The sequence below is a fragment of the Acinonyx jubatus genome, chromosome D3, assembly GCF_027475565.1.
Source record: "Acinonyx jubatus isolate Ajub_Pintada_27869175 chromosome D3, VMU_Ajub_asm_v1.0, whole genome shotgun sequence".
Taxonomy (NCBI): domain Eukaryota; kingdom Metazoa; phylum Chordata; class Mammalia; order Carnivora; family Felidae; genus Acinonyx; species Acinonyx jubatus.
In genome coordinates this window covers 39,560,185-39,584,521 of record NC_069392.1, presented here as the reverse complement: position 1 = coordinate 39,584,521, position 24,337 = coordinate 39,560,185, and the positions used below count along the sequence as shown (strand labels likewise).

At 39.8% G+C, this 24,337-nt stretch overlaps 1 protein-coding gene across 2 annotated transcripts in view; it reads right to left on the bottom strand.

Annotated features, from left to right (window-relative positions):
* MYOM1 (myomesin 1) overlaps positions 1-24,337 on the bottom strand; it is a 136,882-nt gene that overhangs the window by 76,600 nt on the left and 35,945 nt on the right. For both annotated transcript variants that reach the window (XM_027068596.2, XM_027068592.2), the window contains exons 6-12: positions 18,521-18,613; positions 16,289-16,377; positions 16,117-16,179; positions 12,262-12,426; positions 9,517-9,678; positions 4,857-4,998; positions 1,606-1,805 (exon numbers count right to left, since the gene is read on the bottom strand). In XM_027068596.2, coding sequence (XP_026924397.1) covers positions 1,606-1,805; positions 4,857-4,998; positions 9,517-9,678; positions 12,262-12,426; positions 16,117-16,179; positions 16,289-16,377; positions 18,521-18,613 — 914 coding nt within the window. The remainder of the gene's footprint in view (positions 1-1,605; positions 1,806-4,856; positions 4,999-9,516; positions 9,679-12,261; positions 12,427-16,116; positions 16,180-16,288; positions 16,378-18,520; positions 18,614-24,337) is intronic.

Here is a 24,337-nt window from a genome sequence, read left to right as displayed (position 1 = left end):
AAACGAATCTTACTCTCATTGGAATTTATTTAAAAAATAGAGTAAATGAAAGAATGAGATGGAATTAGGAAAGAGGGAGGGAAGTCAGATAGTAAGTGAAAAGTAATTAGAGGGCAATCAAGGAGCCTGATTAGGAAAAGTCTCCAGACTTTTTCTGGAGCTTAGCTTTTTGTGACGCCATACATCTACCTAAGGCAAAAACAAAACAAACAAACAAACAAACAAACAACACTGCAAATAGGACATAGACTAGCAGTCCTCAACTGGGGTGATTTTGCACCTCAGGGACATTTGGTAATGTCTGGGGACAATTTTGATGGTCACAATGGGGAAGGGTGGTCGTTATTGGTATCTAGTGGGTAGATGCCAGGGATGCTTCTCAACATCCTACAATGAACAGGACAGCCCCCTATAACAAAGAATTATCTGGCCTAGACTGTCTATAGGGCCAAGGTTGAAAAATCTGTTATAGACTGAAGTGTTAATATCCAATGATTTATTTTTATTTTTTTAAATGTTTATTTATTTTTGAGAGAGAGAGAGAGAGCATGAGCAGGGGAGAGGCAGAGAGAGAGGGAGACACAGAATCCGAAGCAAGCTCCAGGCTCTGAGCTGTCAGCACAGAGCCCAACGTGGGCTCAAACTCATGGACCGCGAGATCATGACCTGAGCCAAGGTCAGATGCTCAACCGACTGAGCCACCCAGGTGCCCCTCGAACAGTTTTTTAAAATATCATTTTGTGGTTTCTATTATTGAGGATGCATATGGGTTCCCATGAAACAAATGCAGAGCATAATTCATATACCATGGTTTTGACATTGAGACTTGGAGTTTAAATATATGAAAAGATTATTTTTGATGGTCTGATATGGAAACTCAAGTATAGATCAGATATGTTGTAAATGTGCTTTTCCTTTGATATAAAGAAACTCACGGTGGAGATATTAATGCTCTAGGGGGCAAATTCTAGGTTAAGAAGCATCCCTGGCATCTACCCACTAGATGCCAATAACGACCTCCCTTCCCCATTGTGACCATCAAAAGATGTGACCATCTTATAATTTTAAGAATTAAAGGAAAAACATATTTGGAGTGTGCTAATAAAATGAATAAAAATGCTTCCCAGGCTCTTGATTATCATATTTCATTTCAAACAGAATGACCAGAACTCAATTTAATAAGGAGAAGTTTTCTGAATCAAAATAAGAAATAAAGCTCTTAACTCTTAAATATAGAGAACAGAGGGTTGCTGGAAGGATTGTGGGGGGGGAGGGGGGGAGGATGGGCTAAATGGGTAAGGGGCATTAAGGAATCTACTCCTGAAATCATTGTCGCACTATATGATAACTAACTTGGATTTAAATTTAAACATAAATAAATTATTTTTTAAAAAATAAAAAAATAAAGCTCTTAATGAATGGATGAGTCAAGAAAACAAATTGTTTTTGTTTTTTTCCTCTAGGATTTTCTAACCCATAAAGGATTTCCTATTCTCTTCTCCCTCTAGTGGAAGGGGGAGGAATGACCTCGCAAAGAGCTGTACTATAGTTATAAATATATTAAAAAAAGGTTCAAGAAGATCCTGAAAATTGAAAAATGCTTACTTTTCAGTCTAGCTTTCTCAGCTGGATCCAGAGCAGCCACGGGCTCAGAAACTCTAGATGGTAGACCTATTCCAGTTTTATTCACAGCTCGAACTCGGAATATGTAAGAACGACCTTCTATCAACCCAGTGACTGGAAAACGAGCAAACTTCACAGGTGTGTCATTGCATTGAGACCAGCTATCTGTGCCCACCTCACACCTATGGGGAAAAAGAGTGAGCAATAAGAATTAAAAGAAGTCTGACTAAATTAATAGCTCCAAAGCAGCAAACCCACCCAATTGCTTCAGATCTCCCTATAAAATATCCAGCTCGGGTGTGGTTCAGTAGTTATTTAACTGCGTGCACTCGGTTCCACTTAATTGCAATGTGTCTTCTTTAATAAGAAAGAAGCCTCAGATCCTTCCTAAACACATATACTTCCTTTAAATTCCCTGAAAACTAGCAGCTGAGGGCCTTGTATGCTAGGCAGAGGAACTTTGGGGAGAAAAAGCAGAAGCAGCAGGCAGGTATGTACGCTCTCGACATTGGAGAGACTAAGAGGGAGGATCCCCCAGACATCTCCCTGGCTGACATCTTTAATTCCATTGTTGGTGACTTCTTTCTTTGTCTTCTTTACACATTTTCTTTTAAAAATAAAAATTTTGTTTGAGGAAGTTAACACCTTAAATGTACCTGTTTATACTGTAGTTTGGAAAGAGCTCACTTTTTTTTTCTTAGGTAATCTCCACACCGAATGTGGGGCTCAGACTCATGAGACTGAGATCAAGGGTTGCCTGCTCTACCGAGTAGCCAGGCACCCTTGGAAAAAGCCTACTTAATGATCATTATATGCTGTGTAGGTAGAAGGGTGAAGAGAGTATTATAATATACTTGTTTCTTAACAGATGAGATTGATGAGATGCAGGGAAATTCCCAGGCCCACTGGCAGGGAAAGATTAAGTTCTTAGAACCTCTGATTTCTAACTGGGTGCTTTTATTGCAGTTGGTGTCTGGGGTGGAGTGGTTCATATCATGCTATTGGCCTGATAGACGGGGCTAGGGGCTCAGCATGTGATTAAATTATACAGCACTAGGATTAAGTAACTCATCAGCTTTTATGAGAACACAGAACTTTTAGTTTATGTCACTTCCCCAATATGGTCTATGTCTAAAACATCTAATTCCCGGGGCACCTGGGTGGCTCAGTTGGTTGAGTGTCCAACTTCAGCCAGGTCATGACTTCACGGTCTGTGAGTTCAAGCCCCGCGTCGGGCTCTGTGCTGACAGCTCAGAGCCTGGAGGCTGTTTCAGATTCTGTGTCTCCCTCTCTCTCTGCTCCTCCCCTGCTCATGCTCTGTCTCTCTGTGTCTCAAAAATAAATAAAAACATTAAAACATCTAATTCCCAAATAATTCTGATGGGGGAGGGAGTTCTAATGGCAGTGCAAAGTTGGTCAGGGTGGGAAGTTTCTCTTCACTTCCTCAGCCTCACCCTTCCAGTTTTTGATATAGACAATAGACATTTTCCTCACCCTTATGTAAAGTGCTGTCAAATATGGCTTAAATCCCTGCCTTTCACCCTTAAATCTTGCCTTTGCAGAAATTCTGGAGCTGCTATGGTTAGGGTTTGGGAGGGAGCCAAGAGGCCTAGGACAATTCTTCAAACTGCCTCTGTCTCCAGAGATTCTCTCTCTCTCCCTATGCAGATGCTGTCATGGTGACCCAGTGATAGTAGAGTGTGTTTCCCAACCCTCATGTGGGCAGAAAGAAAGGTGGGCAGTAGCTGCTCTGGAGATGCCTACAGCATGTTGGAGCAGAAAGGACACCAACATATGGCCAGGCTGATATTTGAATTCTAGTGTGACTTCAGGCAACTTAGTGTTTTCTCATGAGTATGTGGCTTTGGGCCAGCTACTGTTTCCTACTTGTAATAAGAGTGTCTACCTTTCAAATGGTCGTTATAGGTTAATGGTTAATATATGTGATGTGTTTAGAACAGTGCCATGAACGTAACCAATTTTAATAAATACAAGCCACAATATGGTTATTTTCATGATGACTAAGCAAAATGTGCTATTAATTGTTGCTGGTCTTTCACTGATGAAGTTTTCAAATCCCTTGGAAATCTGCCAAAGACAATAAGGCAGTCTGTAAAAATGAAAAAGAATCTACCTAAAATTTAACAGTTCATCATCACTAAATGACAAAACAATGTGGAAGAATTTAGTATGGGTTAAATGGTGTATTATTTATTATAAATATTTCTCTGCATGGTATTGAGCCCAATAGGCATGCATATATATATTTTTTTTTTATACTGAATTTTTAATGTTTATTTATTCTTGAGAGAGAGACAGAACATGAGTGAGGGAGGGGCAAAGAGAAAGGGAGACACAGAATCTGAAGCAGGCTCCAGGCTCTGAGCTGTCAGCACAGAGCTCAATGTGGGGCTTGAACCCATGAACTGCAAGATCATGACCTGAGCCAAAGGCAGCTGCTCAACCAACTGAGCCACCCAGGTGCCCCAATAAGCATATATTTACTTATTACTATAAATATTAGGTTTAATACACCTTAGTACAAACCTATTGTACCACAGTGGCACAGATTATCTGTCCCTAGTGGTTTCTACAATTAGATTCTATTACTGAAAATTGGAAAGAAAATTGGAACAACTATTTGAATAGAAACTAAGTCAGATAATAATGTATTTAGGTTGATAATCTGAATTTGTTGTCTATATTGACCAAACTCACTGTATAATTAATGTGTAAGACCCAATTGCTATAAATATCAGAAGTTCTAAGTTTTAGAGAATGTGAACAACAAAAAGTTATAGAAAGAATATGATTTAATACTATTGATATTTGTTATTTCTTTGTCTAATTTGAAACCACATCCTGTAATGTAAATAGGATTTTGTTAGTATTCCTAAAGCATTATTGTTTAAATTACTTAATATTTTAAAATTACTAACAAATTAGGAATATGGACATTAAATATAATGGACACCAGCTATTTCCAAAGTGGTCTCCAGAATGTCTATAAATTCATAGCATTCTTGCCAAATTAGTGATTTGCATTAGTAGTCAGATTCAAAAATTGTCTTTGGGATTTAGGTCAATAGATAGGTGTGTGTGTGTGTGTGTGTGTGTGTGTGTGTGTGTGTGTGTGTATTTGTGAGAGAGAGAGAAAGAGACAAAGAGAGGGAGACAGAGAGACAGAGAAAGAGGGAGAGGAGACCAGAAAAGAAAATAGACTAAGTACTAACTTATCAATAAAATATCCCAGAATAGGACTCCCTCCATCCACAGCTGGCTGTTTCCAAGAGATGATGATATAATCTTTGTTGGCATCCAAGCACATCACGTCTAAGGGAGCAGCTGGGGCTCCTTCAATCTCTGCATCAGCATCTGTGGAGACACAGAAGGATCTCATTAACCCTCTCAGATAAGCTCCATCACAGTCTGGCAATCCAAGACTTAGTGCATACATTTCCTACCACATTTATAGTGGCTACATCTTTGGCTCAAGTAGAGCAAGCTTCAACCTTATAATCTGCTTACCAACATGATGATGTGTGTTTTCATCAGCAGCACAAACATTATGTTAGTAAGGGCTCTTAAAAGGACCCGTGACCTTTGCTTTATGGCCTTTGCCTACCCAAAATGTTCTAAAGGAAAATAAGTATGGAGATGTCAGGAATTGCTATCAGAAAAGTCTAAGGTGAGCCGAGTCAGAAAGTCTGTTCTTAAGATATCTCTTGTACAATATTACTCAGAAACATGAGCCACTCCAAAGGGGAACAAAGAGTCCCTTCTGTCACCTTCTCAATGCATCCACGAAAGAATAAAAAACTTTACCCACTCCTCTGCTGGGCACTACCATTTTGGAAGATAAAGGAAAACATTCCTTTTAATCAAATGTTTGTTCCCAGACTGAAGACACTTGCGAAAGGAACTCTGATGCAATACCCACATCTGAGTGGAGTTTATCTGAGTTTAGTAAAAGTCCAGGATTATACAGGAAAGAGACGGCAGTGACTGTTTATGAAACAGGATCCTCTGACTGTGGGTGTCCTCAGCAGTGTCTTCAGGCATAGCTCACATAGTGAATCAGGGATGTTTTTAGGAGAGCAAGGGGAATGAAAATAATCAGTTAATAGCCTTTTAAGTGAGATTAAGATGAGAGGTGGAGTTCCTGGAGGTGGGGTCCACATTGCCAATTTCTCCTGAACTCCAGCCAACCTTTTCATAACTGGAGTTAATAGGAGAGGAGGCTGAGACATGTCGGACCACTCAACTCAGGCAAAACACTCCTGTTGACTGAATAAATCCTTTTTTTTTTTTTTTACAATGAGCTACACTTCTATAACTCTTATGAATTACTAAAATATTTGATAAGAAGGCAGAGATATCTGTGCACTTCTGAATTTGATAGGTTTGCATTACCTGAGAAGAGCTAAAGTCACTTTGGTTTTGAATATTCTATTTTTTGCCCCATGAACCTGTAGGAAAGTGTTTCTAGGCAACTTCTCTGGTGTAAGTGACTAACTTAGTGTAGAATTAACTAAATCCTGGTGCCTAAAAGCAAGCGTTTTGGTGGGGAGAAACTTCTTTCCTTTCAGGCTTTGAGAGCAATGGATGTAGGCAGAGCCGGCTGATGGTGAAGTTAGAGTAGAGCTGGAAGGGGGTAGAGATGCTGAGGTTAATAGGCTTAAATGGCAGAAGAGGAAGGCTGGAAAGCTGCTCATTTGGATGGGGACAGCTGGTCACCTCTACCCATGTCCTTTTGCTAAAGGCCCATAATGTAACAACCAGTAATCCCTGAGTTGATAGAGCAGTTTAGTTTGCTGAATATCCATTATATATAATAGAGCCTATCAGATGGTAGGCATTTCAGGAGCCATTTTTCAGCATATTTATAACATTTCTTGGACTATGCTATTCTTGGGATGGGCATGACAGTCCCTCACAAAACAGGTTCTGTATAGAAGCCAAATCCAAATACTGTGTTATGTTGCATCACATTTGTCTGGCCTAAATCTGGCAGAGAGCCACAATTCTGATTATAGGCACTGAGAAATGGCACTGAAAAAACCCCTAGGCTATGTCAGAGGTCCCAGAAAAAGTCCAATAAAGAATCATCGAGGCATAACTAAGGTTTTTTTGAGTCACCAAGAGATACTCTGTTTGGGTAAGACAACTGAGAGCAAAGGAAAAGACTTTGCTTATTCAGTCCTTGTCTAGCCAGGTTTATCCAGGTGGTTTGGCTGGCTGAACAAACTTACTTGCTGATGAGTTTCAGTGTGTCTGTTTTCACTGCAGTTGATCCAGAGGCTAGCATCTGTCTTCCCTCAGTGATACTGGACTTTTCCTCTAACACTTTTGTGTAGGAGAAAGTCTGACACATTTTCAGGTGATGTAGATATTCCTGTATCTTTATCGGTTGTTGATCCCATGGCAGAATTCAACAATCGTTACTGTTCACTACTGGTGTGTATAGGCTGCTAACCATCCCCATTATCCATTCTTTGTGTTTCCTAGATGCCCCAGCTTTAGCAAGAAACATGGCTGCCCAAGTGGATACATGACGCCTAGCTTCCCTCACAGTGAAATGTGTGCCTATGGCTAAGTGTTTACCATGCAGAAGGGATGTGTGCAACTCTGCATCTCCCCCTCCACTTCCTTTCCCTTCCCATAGTCTGGGATGAGAACATGGGATAACACCACGGGGGCAGTAGAACACCAATGGAGACAGGACCTGGGACTCTGAACCATACCTCTACTTCTGAGTTGACAGACATACAAGAGAAATTAACCTTTTCGTATCATTTCAGCAGCTTAGCCTATACCCTAATTGAAATCCTGGATTAGGCTTCCGAAGACCTATATCCTATGTCCACTGCTGCTTTTAACTAACTGTGAGTCTACTGGTAAATCACTTTGCTTTTCTGAACCTCAGTTTCTGCATCTTAAAATTAAAGGGGTAGACCAGAATGGGAATCCAAACTTTTTTGTGCCATAGACTCCTTTGGCAGACTGGCAAAGAAAGTCTAGAAGCCTCTTTTCAGAATATTGCTTTCAAATGCATAAAATAAAAGACATGAGATTACCAAAGAAACTAAATATATTGAAATATAATTCTTAAAAAAAATTTTTTATGTTTATTTATTTTTGAGAGACAGAGAGAGACAGAGCATGAGCAGGAGAGGGGCAGAGTGAGAAGGAGACACAGACTCTGAAGCCACATTCCAGGCTCTGAGCTGTCAGCACAAAGCCTGATATGGGGCTCGAACTAATGAGCCGTGAGATCATGACCTGAGCTGAAGCAGGATGCTTAACCAACTGAGCCACCCAGACACCCCAAAATACAATTCTAATCATAGACCCTTTGGGAGTCTGTGGATCCCACTTAAGGACACCTGACCTCTAAAGTTCCATTTTGATCAAAATTCCTGTGAGTTTATGATTCTATTTAGTGCATGAGAGATTTTTTAAAAAATATAGTAAGTCTCCTGTATTGTTTATATTTTAATTTTCTGTATATTATGATGTTTTGACACCTTAAAAGACTTTCTGACTGGGGAGATGCTGCCCCTCCCAGGGCTAGCCAATTCTTGGATAGAATGGGCTCAGCCAGAGCATGCCTTTAATATGCAAACTGACCCATCCAGAGCCACACATTCTCTATCTGGTCTGTGCACTCCAGGAAGCAATATTCCCCTGCCTTAATCATCTCAGGGCCTGGTAGCAGGCCGGTACGGACCACGCCTATAGTTTAGAGTCTACCCAAATTATTCAAACTAGCCAATCCTAAACTGTTTATCCTGCCCTGCCTTGCCTTGCCTTTCCCACAGAAACTCCAATAAAAGCCATGGCCTAAGCTCTCCCCTCCTTCCGACACCTTCTTCCTGGCCAACCAATGCTGATTTTCCCCCATGTGGCCCTGTGTGGTGTGCAGTACCTCCTGTCTCTAGAACCTGTGGGTACAATAAACTTCGTTTTCTGGATCCTCTCCTGTGTCTCCTCTTGTGGCCACACCTGACTAACCATCACAGAAGAGAACACAGAACACTGCTCCTGTAACCTGGAACTGTCAATGGTCTTCCAAATGCACTGGGATCCCATACAAATCACATTCCCACTTGTATATAGCCAATCCATTTAAAACACAGCTGAAGAATTAAAGACTCCTAAAATCACAATTCTAGTTTGCCTTCAAGATTAAATTGTAGGGGCGCCTGGGTGGCTCAGGCTTTGGCGTCTTTGGCTCAGGTCATGATCTCCTGATCTTTGTGGGTTCAAGTCCCATGTCAGGCTCTGTGCTGACAGCTCAGAGCCTGGAGCCTGCTTCGGATTCTGTGTCTCCCCCTCTCTCTCTGCCCTTCCCCCACTCATGCTCTGTCTCTCATTGTCTCAAAAATAAATAAACATTAAAAAAATTTTTTAAAGATTAAATTGTAGCACCTTGTTTCCTAGTTCATTAAAGCTGAAAGTATAAAGAAGGGGGCTGGAGTGAAATGATAAATTTGCTCTCTGAAATAGATATTAAAGAGTAAGTCCCCAAGTAGCACATCCCTCTTTTGTTGCAGCTCCCATAAACTGAAACAGCTTTTTAGATCATTAGGATGGATTATCTCCAATGGAACACCTATAGAGACCTGCACTGGTAGCTCACTGAAGCTGAAGAAAGTAATGACATCAGAGATATTAACACAGTCTGGGAACAAGTTACCTTGGGGTTGGTGCCTGAGGGTTAACCTTTTTCTACTAGGTCTAATTTCACTGGAAGTTAATAATCTTATGCCATGCATACTAGAAGAATTTTCAAATGGCTCTTTCATCATTACAAAAAACATGTTTGGATAGATTGATTTGGTCTCAGTGTTTTAAACATGCTTGGGTGTTCTGCTTTTTGCTAGGTCTTACCGCGAACAAAGACATAAGCGCTATATTGTTCATAATATTCTCCCATTCGCACACGGATCGTGTAGAGGCCTTCATCTTCTTTGTTGAGATGAGAAAACGTCAGTGTTGCTCTATCTCCACTCCAGTGTGTTTGTACCCATTTTGATGGAGAAACAGGTGCTCCTAGAAATTTTTTTTAAAAGTAAGAAAATTAAGTGATTTTTTTCCTCCATTGCTCCCTTCTTTTTCTCTCCTTCATTCTCTTCCACCTTCTCTCTCTCTCTCTCTCTCTCTCTCTCTCTCTGCCTCTTCTATATTGAAAGAGATCTGACAATTAGTAGAAGTATCTAGGGCTTTGGGCCATTCTGCCATGCTAATATTGGTGAAAATACTAAATCAGAAGTGAGGGGACCAGGGCCAGATACATAATCTGCAGGGTCCAGTGCAAAATGAAATTACAATCCCCCTGTCTAAAACGCAGAGAAAACAGGGACCTGGATAGCTTAGTTGGTTGAGTGTCCAACTCTTGATTTCAGCTCAGGTCATGATCCCAGGGTCATGAGATCAAGCCCCATGTTGGGGTCCACACTGAACATGGAGCCTGCTTGAAATTCTCTCTCTCTCTCTCTCTCTCTCTCTCTCTCTCCCTCTTCCCCGCTCCCTACTCACATGCTCTCTAAAATAAAAAAAAAGCAGAGAAAAAAATACAGTTAGAGGTACTAAAATATAAGTTTTTTCTCTAAAACAACTTTATTGCATATAAAATATAATTGGGGTAACCCAAAATACAAAAAATAATATTTTTATGCCATAATTTTATACACAAAAATATTTATCAAAGTAATATCTTGATTGATAATAAGATATTTCTGGCTTGCTTTTCTACAAATTCAGTTATTAGGTCATCAGATATATACTTTTAGCAACTTTATTTTATTTATCTATTTGTTTTTAAATATTTTGTAAATGTTTATTTTATTTTTGAGAGAAAGAGAGAGAGACAGACCACGAATGGAGGAGGGGCAGAGAGAGAGGGAGACACAGAATCCGAAGCAGTCTCCAGACTCTGAGCTGTCAGCACAGAGCCCAATTCAGGGCTCGAACCCACAAACAGTGAGATCATGACCTGAGCCGAAGTCAGACGCTTAACCGACTGAGCCACCCAGGCAGCGTTATTTTAAATCAATATACTTGAAAGCAACATCAGTCACTCTTGGCAAATGCAAGATCACAAATGAGCTGATGTTTTAATTTTGAGAAGGATCTTTCTGCTGATGCAACTATTATTGCAGCTATTCAGATATTACATAGTTATATATAGCCATATTCTTATAAAGTTAACATTGGGTTAACTTTCTGATAAATTATTTCAAAATATAAATTTTAGTACTCTAGAACTATTGATTCTTAAGGAACAAAATTTCTAAAAGAATTTGATTCTTGGGGTGTCTGGGTGGCTCAGTCGGTTAAGTGTCCAACTCTTGATCTCAGCTCAGGTCACATTCTCATGGTTCGTGAGATCAAGCCCCGTGTTGGCTCTGCATTAACAGCACAGAGCTTGGTTGGGATTCTCTCTCCCTGTCTCTCTGCCCCTTCCCTGCTTTCACTCTCTCTTTCTCTCAAAATAAAGAAATAAACTTTGAAAAAATATTTTACTCTTCATATAAATCAGTTTCACATAAGTCTGAATTTAATTTTAAATGTAAATTTACATAATTACATCTTAATAGTTTCTCTAACATGTGCTGTAACTTGTAGAGGTTATACAAGAGACGGAAAATGATTTTTACATAAATCAAATGTCTACTTATGCATTCTATCACTGCATCTTCAATTATAAGGAAAATTAATTTTAAAATTATCTTCCTTGTTAATAATTGCTTCATCCAAAGTTTCATATGAAAATAGTGTTCTTTTTCATTGAATGTGACAATCTTTAAATTTAATTTATATTTCTAAGCCTCTGAATATTTGCCATGCAGTGTTATAATGGTTTTCAAAACCAGAGATTCTAAACTGAAGATCTCCAACAACTGTTTTGTATGCTTAAGTGTGATGTCTATATACATGCTTTTATTTTGTAATTTTACTGACAAAGTTCACTGCCTAGTTGCTGATAGTTCCTGTCCTGATGCTAGCCTAGTAAATTAGTATTTGTGCAGATCCCATAGAAGCCAGCTCTGGGGAAGGAAGAACAGCCTGGCAATCTCCCACTGTAGGTTCCCATGCTGCCCCCACATGGAGTCCCTCCTCTTCTCTAGGGCCATGTTCACTGTTAATACTGCTGTTGCCATTACTGGCTTCAGTCTGGACCCAGATGCTCCATAATGCCCCAGATGCCTGTCTGCACAACTGAAGTTCAGGCCAACTGCTTGGTGACTACGCTGCTTGCTGCCCACCACGCCCAAGCGTCAGTAGTCATGCTCCATAGTTCAACTGAACTGCAATGGACTTCCCTTTATTTTACCAACTAAAATTAACTTACAAAACGAATATATAACTAATTTACAAAAATACATTTTTCATAATCTTTTCCACGTTACTTGGTGATAAGAAATTATAATCTCCACAAATACATTATAAAAGTTCTGCTCCTTTGATACATGTATGAATTTTTTTTTCAACATCCAATAGGTTATGCCTCCTACTGTCCATATTCTGCCAGCTCTGATAAACAGGCCTGCAGTCTTGTGGACACTCATGCTCTGGTGCCAAGCCTTATTCTGTGAATAAGAATCTAAATGAGAATTCATCACAGAGTCTCACCATTTCTGTACCACTGGATCTCTGGCTGGAAATGCTTAATTTCAGGAGTGATAACTACACGGCAGCCTAGACTCATCGTCTCGCCCTCTCTCCCAAAAGACACGTCAAACTTGTCATCAAAGTGGATCTCAAACTTGGACGCATAACCATAAGGGGTCACAGCAACTGGGTACGACAAAAACAAACATTGGTTAACTTGTTTTTTCTCATCAGAGATACGCAAGCATTTTAACAAGCAGTTACAACAAACACTGATCAAATGGTTTATTTGGGCAAAATATTAAGTCTTATAAAGAAGTACAAAGCACATTCCCACATATTACTATGTGAAATGGAAATTCTAGGTGTGGAAATTCTTGCTTCATTGGTCAGATAAGCTAAATGTTTGTTTTTATTATTGCAATGAATAGAATTTAAAGGATCAGGTTTAATACCTCACATAGCATATAAATTAATACCACATTTAGCTTATACTTAACTACTTAGCACAATATATGTACTTTTTAGATTCCTAGTTCATTTAAAACTGAACTGCTATACTGCTCAAACAGCCATATCTATTACTCATAAAAATACAGTTTTCCAGTAAGTCGCTTCAGTTTAACTATCTGTATAAAAAAAAATATTATAAGAAATGTCAAACTGAAAAGTTCACAATAATATGACTTTAAAAATATTTTTCTTAGCAATAACTTATTCATTGATTAAGTAAATCCCTGCATCATAAACCCTCCCAGGTTTTATTTTCTCTTTTCTCAAAAGAAAGGACTTGGGAAAATAATGACTCTATGGACAGTTACCATGCCAGGCACTTTACATTTGACATGTCGTCTGTTCCTTGCAAAAGCCCCATGGCATAGATATTTTTTTCCTCTCTTGCAGATGAGAATGCAGAAGTTTACAAAAATAACATACAGCTAATGTCCAGGTTTCATACTATGTGTGAAATTGAAATTCAAACTCTAAAATTTCTCTCCGATTTCATCTCTCTTCCTAAAATGTCTTAGAATTAATTTGAAAATGCAAGCTAAAATGTATCGAGTTCAACTTGTGCCAAGTAGTGTTCCAAATGTTAAATAGCTATTACCTCAAACCTCATAATAGCTCAATCAGGTAAGTGCTATTATCATCGCTCTGTCTTATAGAGGAGGAAACAGAAGCATAGGGAGGCCAAGTAACTGCCCATGTTTACCCTGCAGAGCCAGGATTTACACTGGAGGGCTGTTAGAACCTGTGCTCTCAAGCAAGACATGATATTGCCTTGAATTTGTGTGTTCCCAGGCAACCCCTAACCAATAGTGAAACAACTTCCCTTTGAAGCACAGGTTACATCTGCCCCACTTGTATATGATGGTATCCCACTGAGATCAAAAAGTGAAACAACTCAATCAGACCTTACTGTCTGGAGAGCCAGGCTGGCTCCGAAGCTGCCTTAGGAGTAGAGATAACAGTTACAAAGAAAGCTGGGATTAGGTCAGGGTTTGGCAAATCTGTGAGCCAGATCTGGACTGTCTCCTGTTTGCACCACTAGAAAAATAAATTTCAATTGTTTAAATGATCAAGATAAAATCAAAAGAAGAATATTTTGTGATGTATGAAAAGTTACAGGGAATTCAAATCTCAATGTTCATAAGTAAGGTTTAATTGGAAGGCAGCCATGCTCATTTATTTACCTACTGTCTATGGCTACTTTGTGTTACAAAGGTAGAGTTGAGTCGTTGTGACAAAGACCATATGACCCACAAAGCCTAAAGTATTTACAACCCTAAAGTATTTACAATTTACAAATTACAGGTAGTTCACAAATCATAATTATAGGAGTCCTTCACAGAAAATACTGACTCCTGTTTTAGAATATGACTTAGGGGGCACCTGGGTAGCTCAGTCAGTTAAGCATCTGACTTTGGCTCAGGTCATGATCTCAACAGTTCATGAGTTCAAGCCCCCTGTTGGGGTCTAGGCTGACAGCTGGGAGCCTAGAGCCTGATTTGGATTATGTGCTGTGTCTGCCTGTCTCTCTGCTTTCCCCCACTTGCTTTCTCTCTCTCTCTCTCTCTCTCAAAAATAAATAAACATTTTGAAAAAATTAAAAAAAAATAGAGTATGGCTTAGAATTAGAGAGACCAATTTACAAGTCCCTGTTCTACCACTCTATGTGGTGTTGTCTCATTATTTAACCTATCAAAAACTGTTTCCTCATAGGCACAGCACAGATAAAAGACACCTATTTTATAAGCTTTGGGAGAGCATTACATGATTATTGCATATAACAAAATATCTTAGTATGCTGTCTGGTACAACTGATCAATATATGTTAACTACTAAAACAGAACCAAGGGCAGGGAGCTTTATCTATGATATTTACCAGCATATTCCAAGCACCTACACCAGTACCTAGCACATAACAGATTCTCAATAAATATTAGTTGAATAAATGAATAAAATCCCTCTGTTTTCTCTGTTGGAAACAACTGTACTTAATTCAGGGGCCGGTCAGATTAAAAAGTTAGAGAGGTAGGTTGAGCTGGGCTTTTCAACCCTGGCTTGGTGGAGAAGAGAGAAACAGGAGAAATATGGATGATGATATGGCAGTGGGAATGAGCAGGATACATTTAGAGGACCATGAAATAAATGATTAATAAACCAGCCTTAGGGACAATGGGAGATAAGTCATAGTTCCAGAATTTCCAACTATTCTATCTCAATACAAACGAAATGATAGAAGAAAAACATGATTGGGGATGTGTTCCTCCCTCACTCCCACCCATCATCCCCTCCCAGCCACCCATGGGATTTGTACCAATGATTAAAACTTGGAATATTAAAATTAGGAGCCATTCCATGAATTTGATGGAACAGGTGATCTATAGACATCAAACTAAGCAGGTGAAAAACTGACCCATGAGAAAGTATCTTCATCAACCCATGAGAAAGTATCTTCATCAAGCATTTTCAAAACTACCATTTACATTTTAACATTCAGAAAATAAGTTCAGGCGTGACTACCTTTTTCAGTCTGACCATTGTAAGCACTGAATTATTGAACAACCATAAGGATTTTGTTTTTATTGTTTCCTATGAAAAGAAGTTCTGATATAGACAAAGTGATTGGAGTTCACAAATAACCACAGATCAGAATATTTTTAATAGCTTGTTATTATAGCACATTTAGACATCATGTGTTTTGATTTGTACTTCATAAATTAATATATTTATTTATTCATTCATTATCAAACACCTATGCTGTGTCAGGTGCTGGGGTTAGAGATAAAAGGTCCAGCTTTGCCTTTAAGTGGCTTAGAGGCCAGTGGGAGAAAGAGACACATAACAGTTAACAGCATCCAATGTGATGGATGCTCTGATGGTCTCACCAAGGACACCTAACCCTGACTGGGTAGAGGTGGGGTAGCAGTGGGAATCAGACATAGATGTCTCCAGGAGTGATGCTGACCTGGATGCCCTGATACAGTACATATGCGTGTGTGTGCATGTGTGTGTGTGTGTGTGTGCACGTGTGGGCATGTGTGTGCGTGTGTGTGTGTGTGTGTGTGTGTGTGGTTAAATCACTCTGCCCAGGTTTGTGTAATGATCTTCTTCAGTTTAACACAGAAAGACTTAAAAACATTTGCCATTTTTAGCCCATCATATCTGGGCTTTTATAAAACCAGAACAAAGCAATTATATTCAGAAAGAGAATAGTAACCAAAGAATCTAAAAAATAAGAAAAGAGTGCTATTATATACGTACTAGCATATGTTATAATAGTCCTATGCTTTTATTTCAGCATTATAGAATGGCTTATTATGCTGGATTTTAAATAGAGATGACACTCAGCAAATATATTTTTAAACTTACAGCTGAGGGGCAGGGTGGAAACCCCAGCATGGAAGCGAGTCTCATCAAACTCTCCCTTATATCCTAGAAAAGAAAGCAGAAATACATATGAACTGCTTCTTGATTTATTTTTAGCAATGAGAGTTAATTTTTTAAAAATGCATTTTGAATAAAACAAGCCCAGCAAACCCACTCTTTACGACAACCGAAGCATATGCTGAAAGCTCTCCTTTAACATTCATCGCTGAAGCCCGGTACTGGGCAGTGTCTTCAAAATTACATCTGAAAGGACAGAAGGAAGTAAGTGACCATTGCAACAATGCTGTTCTATCAAAGGTATCTTTGCTGACATCACACACTGCAAATCACTGGCTAACAACGTGGCTCCTGGGGACTCTTTTTCTTTTTAACTGTTTATTTATTTATTTTGAGAGAGAGAGCACAAGCAGGGGGAGGAGCAGAGAGAGAAGAGAGAGAAAGAATCCCAAGCAGGCTCCATGGTCAGTACAGAGCCCAATGTGGGGCTCGATCTCATAATCGTGAGATCATGACCTGAGCTGAAATCAACAGTTGGACGTTTAACCAACTGAGCCACCCAGGCGCCCTGGCTGTTGGGGACTCTTGATGAAGCTACTAACTCCAATCTAGCTCCCTGTGGGATTTTATATAATGCAAGATATCTACTGCAGTTTGAGGCCAGCTGCACAGAATGGGAGGAGGACACCTATAGTCCACTGTGACCCTAGCCCAGGTTCATTTAAAATGTCCAAAAAAGGGGCGCCTGGGTGGCTCAGTCAGTTAAGCGGCTGACTTCAGCTCAGGTCATGATCTCTCGGTCCGTGAGTTTGAGCCCCGCGTCGGGCTCTGTGCTGACAGCTCAGAGCCTGGAGCCTGTTTCAGATTCTGTGTCTCCCTCTCTCTGACCCTTCCGTGTTCATGCTCTGTCTCTCCCTGTCTCAAAAATAAATAAAACGTTAAAATTTTTTTTCAATGTCCAAAAAAAAAATGTCAGCCAAGTGTTAAGCGCATAAATTATAGCACAAACAGTGTTACAATTAACTGGTCTAAAGCTGTGTCAGGAACAGAAAATGTCCAGCCATGTACCTTTGTAGTAGTAACTACCCAGAGCACCCTGGGGGGGACAGTCTTCCTGCTGGCATCCCTCAGGGTGAGTTTCAGTCTGGGGGGAACAGAGAGGGAAAGACACAGCCGCTCTCCTTGAGCCACAAACCAGATCTGGGTCTGTCTAATGGGTGGGTCTGTGTTCTAGCTCCGAAGTACAAATATGCTATTTCTGTCTCAACTCTACCAAGGTTCAGGTCGCACTTGGAGATTCAGCCCATAGTACAACACAAGCAGTGCTATTTGGAAGTTCCTGTAAGTTATAATACAGAAACTGGGATGTGTTTAATAATAAAACAAAAGAAAGAATGATCTCACAGAGATGAATAAGCTAAGATTTCAAAGCAGGTCTTTTTGTGTCTTGTCATAACCAGTGTCTGAGTTCCTCGTTGACTTTCTGGGTTTAGCGTCATTTGTAAACACCTATTTCTTGTTGAAATTTTATAGACACCAGCACAACCCCAGGAAGGTCAATATGGTTGCCTTTCTCATAACTACTGAATTATAAAGCAACTACAGAGCTCACTGCAGCCTCAATAGAACCACCAAGTGGCAGAATTGAAGTGACTCTGGTTGGAGGTCGATGCTCGGCAAATGTCACAGGGCCCCAGAGTCCTGCTTGAAACCCTGTATCCCATGTGGCAGCTGTTCTGATCTGAGGAGAAGACTACAAACTCTCTTGAGATCACAATGATGTAAATTTTACTTTGACGTCTCAGCATGTCACAGTTTCATGTGAACTGCAAATAGTGGGAGTTTTAGCTTTTTCATTCATATGACTAAGCTTGGATTTCAAAACCATATTAGGAGATATGATAAACCTTTGAGGATTTAGAAATTTTGATGTGGGTTCTGCTTTCAATTCTGCTTTGCATTATGCTTTAAAAACACCCCGGTGTCCAGTCCTGCCTCCCTCTGCAGGCTGACAGGGTGGGCAGATAATTTCCCACACTTTCTGGTGGGAAGCTTACTTTCACTGCCACCCACCGCAATCTCCATGGCCTCTGCCGACTAAAGGCAAAAAAGGATGATGATGATGGAAGGATAACTAAATATAAGTGCCTACTTATGTAACTTATTTTCTTACTAATGTCTAGAAAAACTCTCAAGTATATAAAATGATAAATTAAAACACAGAAGTTAATTTTATTCTCATCATCTTTTACTAAATTCAAATCTAAGATCACTTTGTGATCCTGTTGCACTGGGAAGAAAGGGGGAGAGTGGTTGTTAACTGGAGTGGTGAGATGACTCCCCAGGCAATTGCTGAACAACACACATATGGACCCAGATGTCCTCTTACGCATTGATCTCCAGAGTATGCATTCCATATCGACTCTCAATAATGTACTTTCCAGGGTTTGCGTGGACATTTATTGGCACCTGGTTTTTATACCTGTGAGACAAGAGAACAAGGTGAAATAAGTAGAAATGTAAATAGCTTTATGATTAAAAGCACACCCACACAATCCTTGTTCTTCAAGGGACACCTATAAACATGGCACTGAGATTAGCAGCAGTATCTGTTCAATAAATACAAATCTATGGCAGGTTAAATAAAATGCACTATAAATCCAGTAAAACTTCTTGATGAGCGTCCTTTCCTCTCTTCCATCATAAAAATTACATTTAAGAAGTTGACCATTCATAACAATGTGGTTGAGTCTCACATACATAATGTTGAGTGAAAATAACCAGACACAAAAGAGTATATAATGATTGCTTTTATATAAAGTACAAAACCAGAAAAGACCAAATTAATGCTATTAGAAGTGAAGAGAGTGACTTCCCAGGGGAGGGGGGTGGGGGGGGGGGGAGACAGTAGACATGAAGGAGGCATTTAGGTGCTGATAATGTTTGGTTTCTTGTGTTTGAGTACTGGTTACACGGGTGTGTACAGTCTACGAAAATTCACCAAAGCTCTACATTTATATGTAATACGTACTTTTTGTGGTGTATATTATACTTCAATAAAAGACTGAAAGAAAACTTATCCATTGTTGACAGGACAGAAAGGAAGGCTTTATGTTGGGAGTTTTATCATTGGCTGTCTGTAGGATGAAAGTAAAACATTCTTCCTACTAAGATTCTTCCATGTTGTTAAAAACAATGCCATTGTATTGAAAGCTCATTATATTTAAGTGTTTTGTTCTGTTAAAGGCAAGCATGGCTCTCGGCTTGGGAGAACTTAAATATCAATCACGAAAGAAAAAGTCTGACAAATAAAAGCTAAAAGATTCCCTTTTTCTGACTGTCCCATTCCTGGCTAAGCCTGTCAGCCCTCAGAGGGTAGGGCTACATGGAGGGGCCCTTCCTCAGACACTGTCCCCCAAGGCTGGAAGTCACACCTTGATTCTTCACCACCTCCTCATGCCCTCAATAGCCAATGGCTATGGTGCCAGACCAGGCTTTTTTGCTTAAGCCATTTTCTGTCCAAGAGCTAGATTTCACTTGCTTCCCTTTCAAACACCCCACTTCACGTGCCCAGATAATGTAAATAACACTAATAATCACAACTCAGAGCATTTGCTGTGAGCCAAGGCAAGAGTCTAAGTGCTTTACATATAGATTAGAAAATTCAATCCTCAACAACTGCATGAGATAGTACTATTTGTAACATCATTTTCCATATTAAAAAAACCAAGGCCAGGAGAAGTTAAGTAACTTGTCCCAGTTCACATAGCTAGATAGCAGAGCTGGGATTTGAACCCAAGCAGTCTGACTTGTGACAACATATGATGCCTCCATTGTCCAACTGTTCTCTATTTAGCTGCATTTTATTTCTTCAGACTTCTGGAAATGGTTATAATGAGGTTTGGGAGCAGGGAAAGTGGTGGAAAGGGAGAGAAAGAAAGGAAATAATTTTCAGTCAGTTCCTTCCTCTCCCCAGCTCACACACGCACATGTGCACACACATGCCCTATGTCCCTAAAACATGCTCATTTTCTATACTTTAAACAACGTGTCAGGGAACCTGGGTGGCTCAGTCAGTTAAGCGTCGACTCTTGGTTTGAGTTCAGGTCATGATCTCATGATTTCTGAGTGTGAGCACCACGTCAGGCTCTGTGCTGATAGTGTAGATCCTGCTTAGTATTCTCTCTCTCTCCCTCTCTCTGACTCTCCCTCACTCTTGTTCTCTCTCTCTCTCTCTCTCTCTCTAGTAAAATAAATAAATATACTTTAAAAAAATGTGTCTTTCTCCTCCACCTAGCAAAATCCCAACTCATCCTTCAAGGTTCAGATCAAATGCCATTTCTTCAATAAACTCCTCCTTGAAATCCCACACAAGGGGCACCTGGGTGGCTCAGTCAGTTGAGCATTCAACTTTGGCTCAGGTCATGATCTTGCGGTGCATAAGTTCCAGCCCTGCATTGGGCTCTGTGGTGACAGCTCAGAGCCTGGAGCCTGCTTCAGACTCTGTGTCTCCCTCTCTCTCTCTCTGCCCCTCCCCCACTTACATTCTGTCTGTCTGTCTCTCAAAATCAATAAACATCCCCCATTAAGAAAAATTGAAATCCCACATGATATTAATTGTTCCTGCCTCTACATCAGTGTTACTTGGTTCAAGCTGCAAGATACAACACTTATCAGATTCTGGTTGGATATGTGTGTCTTCTACTGAGCTGTCATTGTCATGGTGATGGGGATTGTGTCTGATCCACATTTACTTCTATTCCCACTCTCCAGGAAGTATGAATCATGGGCAAATATTAGGTACTCACTGTTCGTTAAATTGGATTGAACAGAATTATTGTGTAACAACAGATTAATTGTGGCTTCATAATTCGTGGTTGAAGGAACAGAGTTCTGACAAATGCATACTTCAAACTTCATGATATGACTAATTTTTTTAAATTTTTTTAATGTTTATTCATTTTTTGATAGAGAGAGACAGAGCATGAGTGGGGGACGGGTAGTGAGAGAAAGGGAGACACAGAATCTGAAGGAGGCTCCAAGCTCTGAGCTGTCAGCACAGAGCCCGACGCAGGACTTGAACTCACGGACTGTGAGATCATGACCTGAGCTGAAGTCGGACGCTTAACCGACTGAGCCACCCAGGCACCCCATGATATGGCTAATCTAAAGTAAGTACAGACCAAGAAAGTACATTGCGTCTCTTTGTGTCTCAGTTCCCTCAGATGTGAGATGAGAGGATTGGATTGGCTTAGGAGTCACAGCTGCGTGGCAGGTGGAGCAGCACAACCTCTGCCCCACCCCCGGCAGAACTGCTAGCCGTTTCCTGCCAGCCCCAAAGTGTCCTCAGCCAGCCATCTCCCCACAGAGTTCCAAGCAGACAGGACTATTTGATCAGAGATGACCTAGAAAAAGAAATCAGCTAGCTGCTCCTAGTTTCAAACATTCCTTGTTTTGATGAATGACAGGGTGCCACGAGTTAATCAGCATGTTCTTCAGAATAAATTGGTCTCAGTAATTTCACACTAGATCCTAAAGCTCCCTCCCAAAAAAACAAAAACAAAAAAAGCTCCCTCTTACTACTCAGTTTTTTTCATGCGCTGGGGTGTTTGCAGTAGTTCTTTTTAGCATAAGAAGAGAAATATGACACGGAAGGCTATGGCATGTGGTACTTGAGCAAATAATCTACTGACACTTGATATGGCTTCTGGCCAAAAATGTTGTTCATGTCTCCATAAACTTTGAGTTAAAACAGTATCTTGCAGCTCGCAGTGTTGCTTCACCTCCCTCGCTCTCCAGTACTACGCGACTTAGCACCTTAGTGCCTTCCCCCTGCTAAAAACCCATGACTTTTCTAATGTGACCCCCTGGCACAAGAAGTCGGTTTAAAATATACACGCACACGACACACAACACTTTGAGGATCTTCTAGTCTTTCCTCTGGAACTCCAGATGTCAGTGTAAGAAAAGTCTGTTTAAAAACAGCATACAAGGATTAAATTAGGAAGCAATTCTATTCTCCAAGAATTTCAGCCAGTCATTCACATTGGGAGTCACTTGAGATTGGCCATCCTCAGTATTCAGTCGGGGAAGAAAAGAAGGATTTTTGGCCTGCTCTGTATATGCTTCAGGGCTTGCTATTTCTGGAAAGTGAAATTCCAAACAGGACAGTCAGACGCTAATTTTGGAGAGTAACCTACACTCTGGGATTATTTGTCAAAAGGCTTCTGAAATTCTTGTGAATATTCAGATGTACACCATTTTCCTTATTTTCATGTAGAGTCTATGAACTACTTATTAGTTAATGAGCTTCCATTATACTGTAAATATTTGGAGAAGGATACTCTTTGTTTATGTGTGTAAAACACACACTTCATCCCCCCAAATAAATGACTGGATCTTGGGCTGACTTGATAGCAAGGGGTTATAGTGAAAGCTCTTTGGTAGTGTAAAGAGTAGTCAAGCAAAAAGGTTCATTCTGCTTTTTTTCTATCAACAAATAATACATGCTAAAATGATCTTTAACATGTTGTATCTCACTACAACTGTGATGGGTGCTTAGAATCCAGCTTTATATTTTAAATAAATAGCTATTACCCACTTTAAAATCCAGTTGGCTGAGAGAGATCTATCCCATTAGGATAAATTTTGGACTTAAATAAATAAGAAAAATCTAAAATAAAACCCTTATGTTGGGAAGTAATCATAAATTATAAATAATTTTAAATTATGTTAAATGTAGGTTGTTTTCCAAAGAAAATAGAGTAGTAACTGCTAAATTTAAATACATTGTGAATAACTCTAATCTTGTAAACAAATTGAATACATGATTCTATTATGGAATTTATAAATTCTCATAATTTGCAAAAATTGAATAAGACTTTTCCAAATCTCTCTAGTCTCTTCCTGAGATAGATGTCTCATACTATTTTATTCTGAGGTTTTGCATTATTATCATGCCTAATGACACATTTCTTTAAGGGTCTATTTGGCATTAACTTTAGGGGCAATGTGAAGAATTCCAAACAAGTATTTTAAATGTCTCACTGGTGGATCTAACACAGTATTCGCATTTAGATCCAAAAACATGGGTACTCAGTGAGGGAATGAATGAATGCTACTCACTAACGCCAACACATTGCTACAGTGAGTTTGCATGAATCTCCCCACACATTACAATCCAGATATTCATTGACAAAAATCAATCTAGACTTTGGACTGGAAATCCAACTGAATCTGGCTCTTTAAAAAAATTAAATTAATTCAAATTCCTTCCTTCTTTTAAAGAGAACTTTTCTCCCTTATTTCATATAATTCTAAAAATTAGAACAAGCAACACCTTTATATGGTCCAAAAAAGTGTAAAGGTAACACAGGGAGTAGTCTCCTTTCTCAAATGTATCTATCCTCTACTCCCCTCATCTCTTTAGGTAACTGTTCTCCTTAGATTTTTATATATCCTTCCAGAATTTCTTTATGCAAGTAAAACAAATACAAACATAATTTTTTCTCCTCCTTTAAACCAATATATAGCCTATTATACAAGTTATTACATAAAGATGGCCTCTTAAATTAAGTAAAACAACTTTGGGATTTTTCACCATATATGTATGCTTCCTGTTGCATTGACAAAGCCCTCCTTCAGCTTCACTGTGGTGGTGCAGAAACATCCTTGCAACTAACTTTCCTACTGGACCCAACGCCTAAACAGGGTTCTTTCTGTTCTCAAAGTGACTTGGGAACAGGACAGTGCTCCTTGGCATCCCTGCACCTGGCCCTGATGAGTGATATGTGCTCCTGTCAGTTGGTGCTTTCTGGGTAACCTCTAGATTCCATTTAGACAGATTTGGTCAGTCCATGGGATTGGCCAAAGAGCAGCTGCTGCATGTTCAGATCATTTGTTACTGCTGCGTGTTCAGATCATTTGTTAGGCCTCAGGGACTTCCATGTCCTGAGGGTGCCTAGTGGAAATTTGGAACTTAACCCTCTTTGCAAAGAGCTCTAAGGCAGCCAGGCCCCAGGCACAAATGCCCTTGAAAACCATGGCTAAGGACCTAAGGGCTACAAGCAGAGGTAGCATGACTGCAGAAAGTATCGTCACACACTTGTTCCCATGAGTTACTGCCTTCTATTCAGAAAGGTCATCCCCAATTATTTCTTTCATGCTTGCACTCGGTGTCAGGCCCAGAAAGTGCAGTTGGGTAACA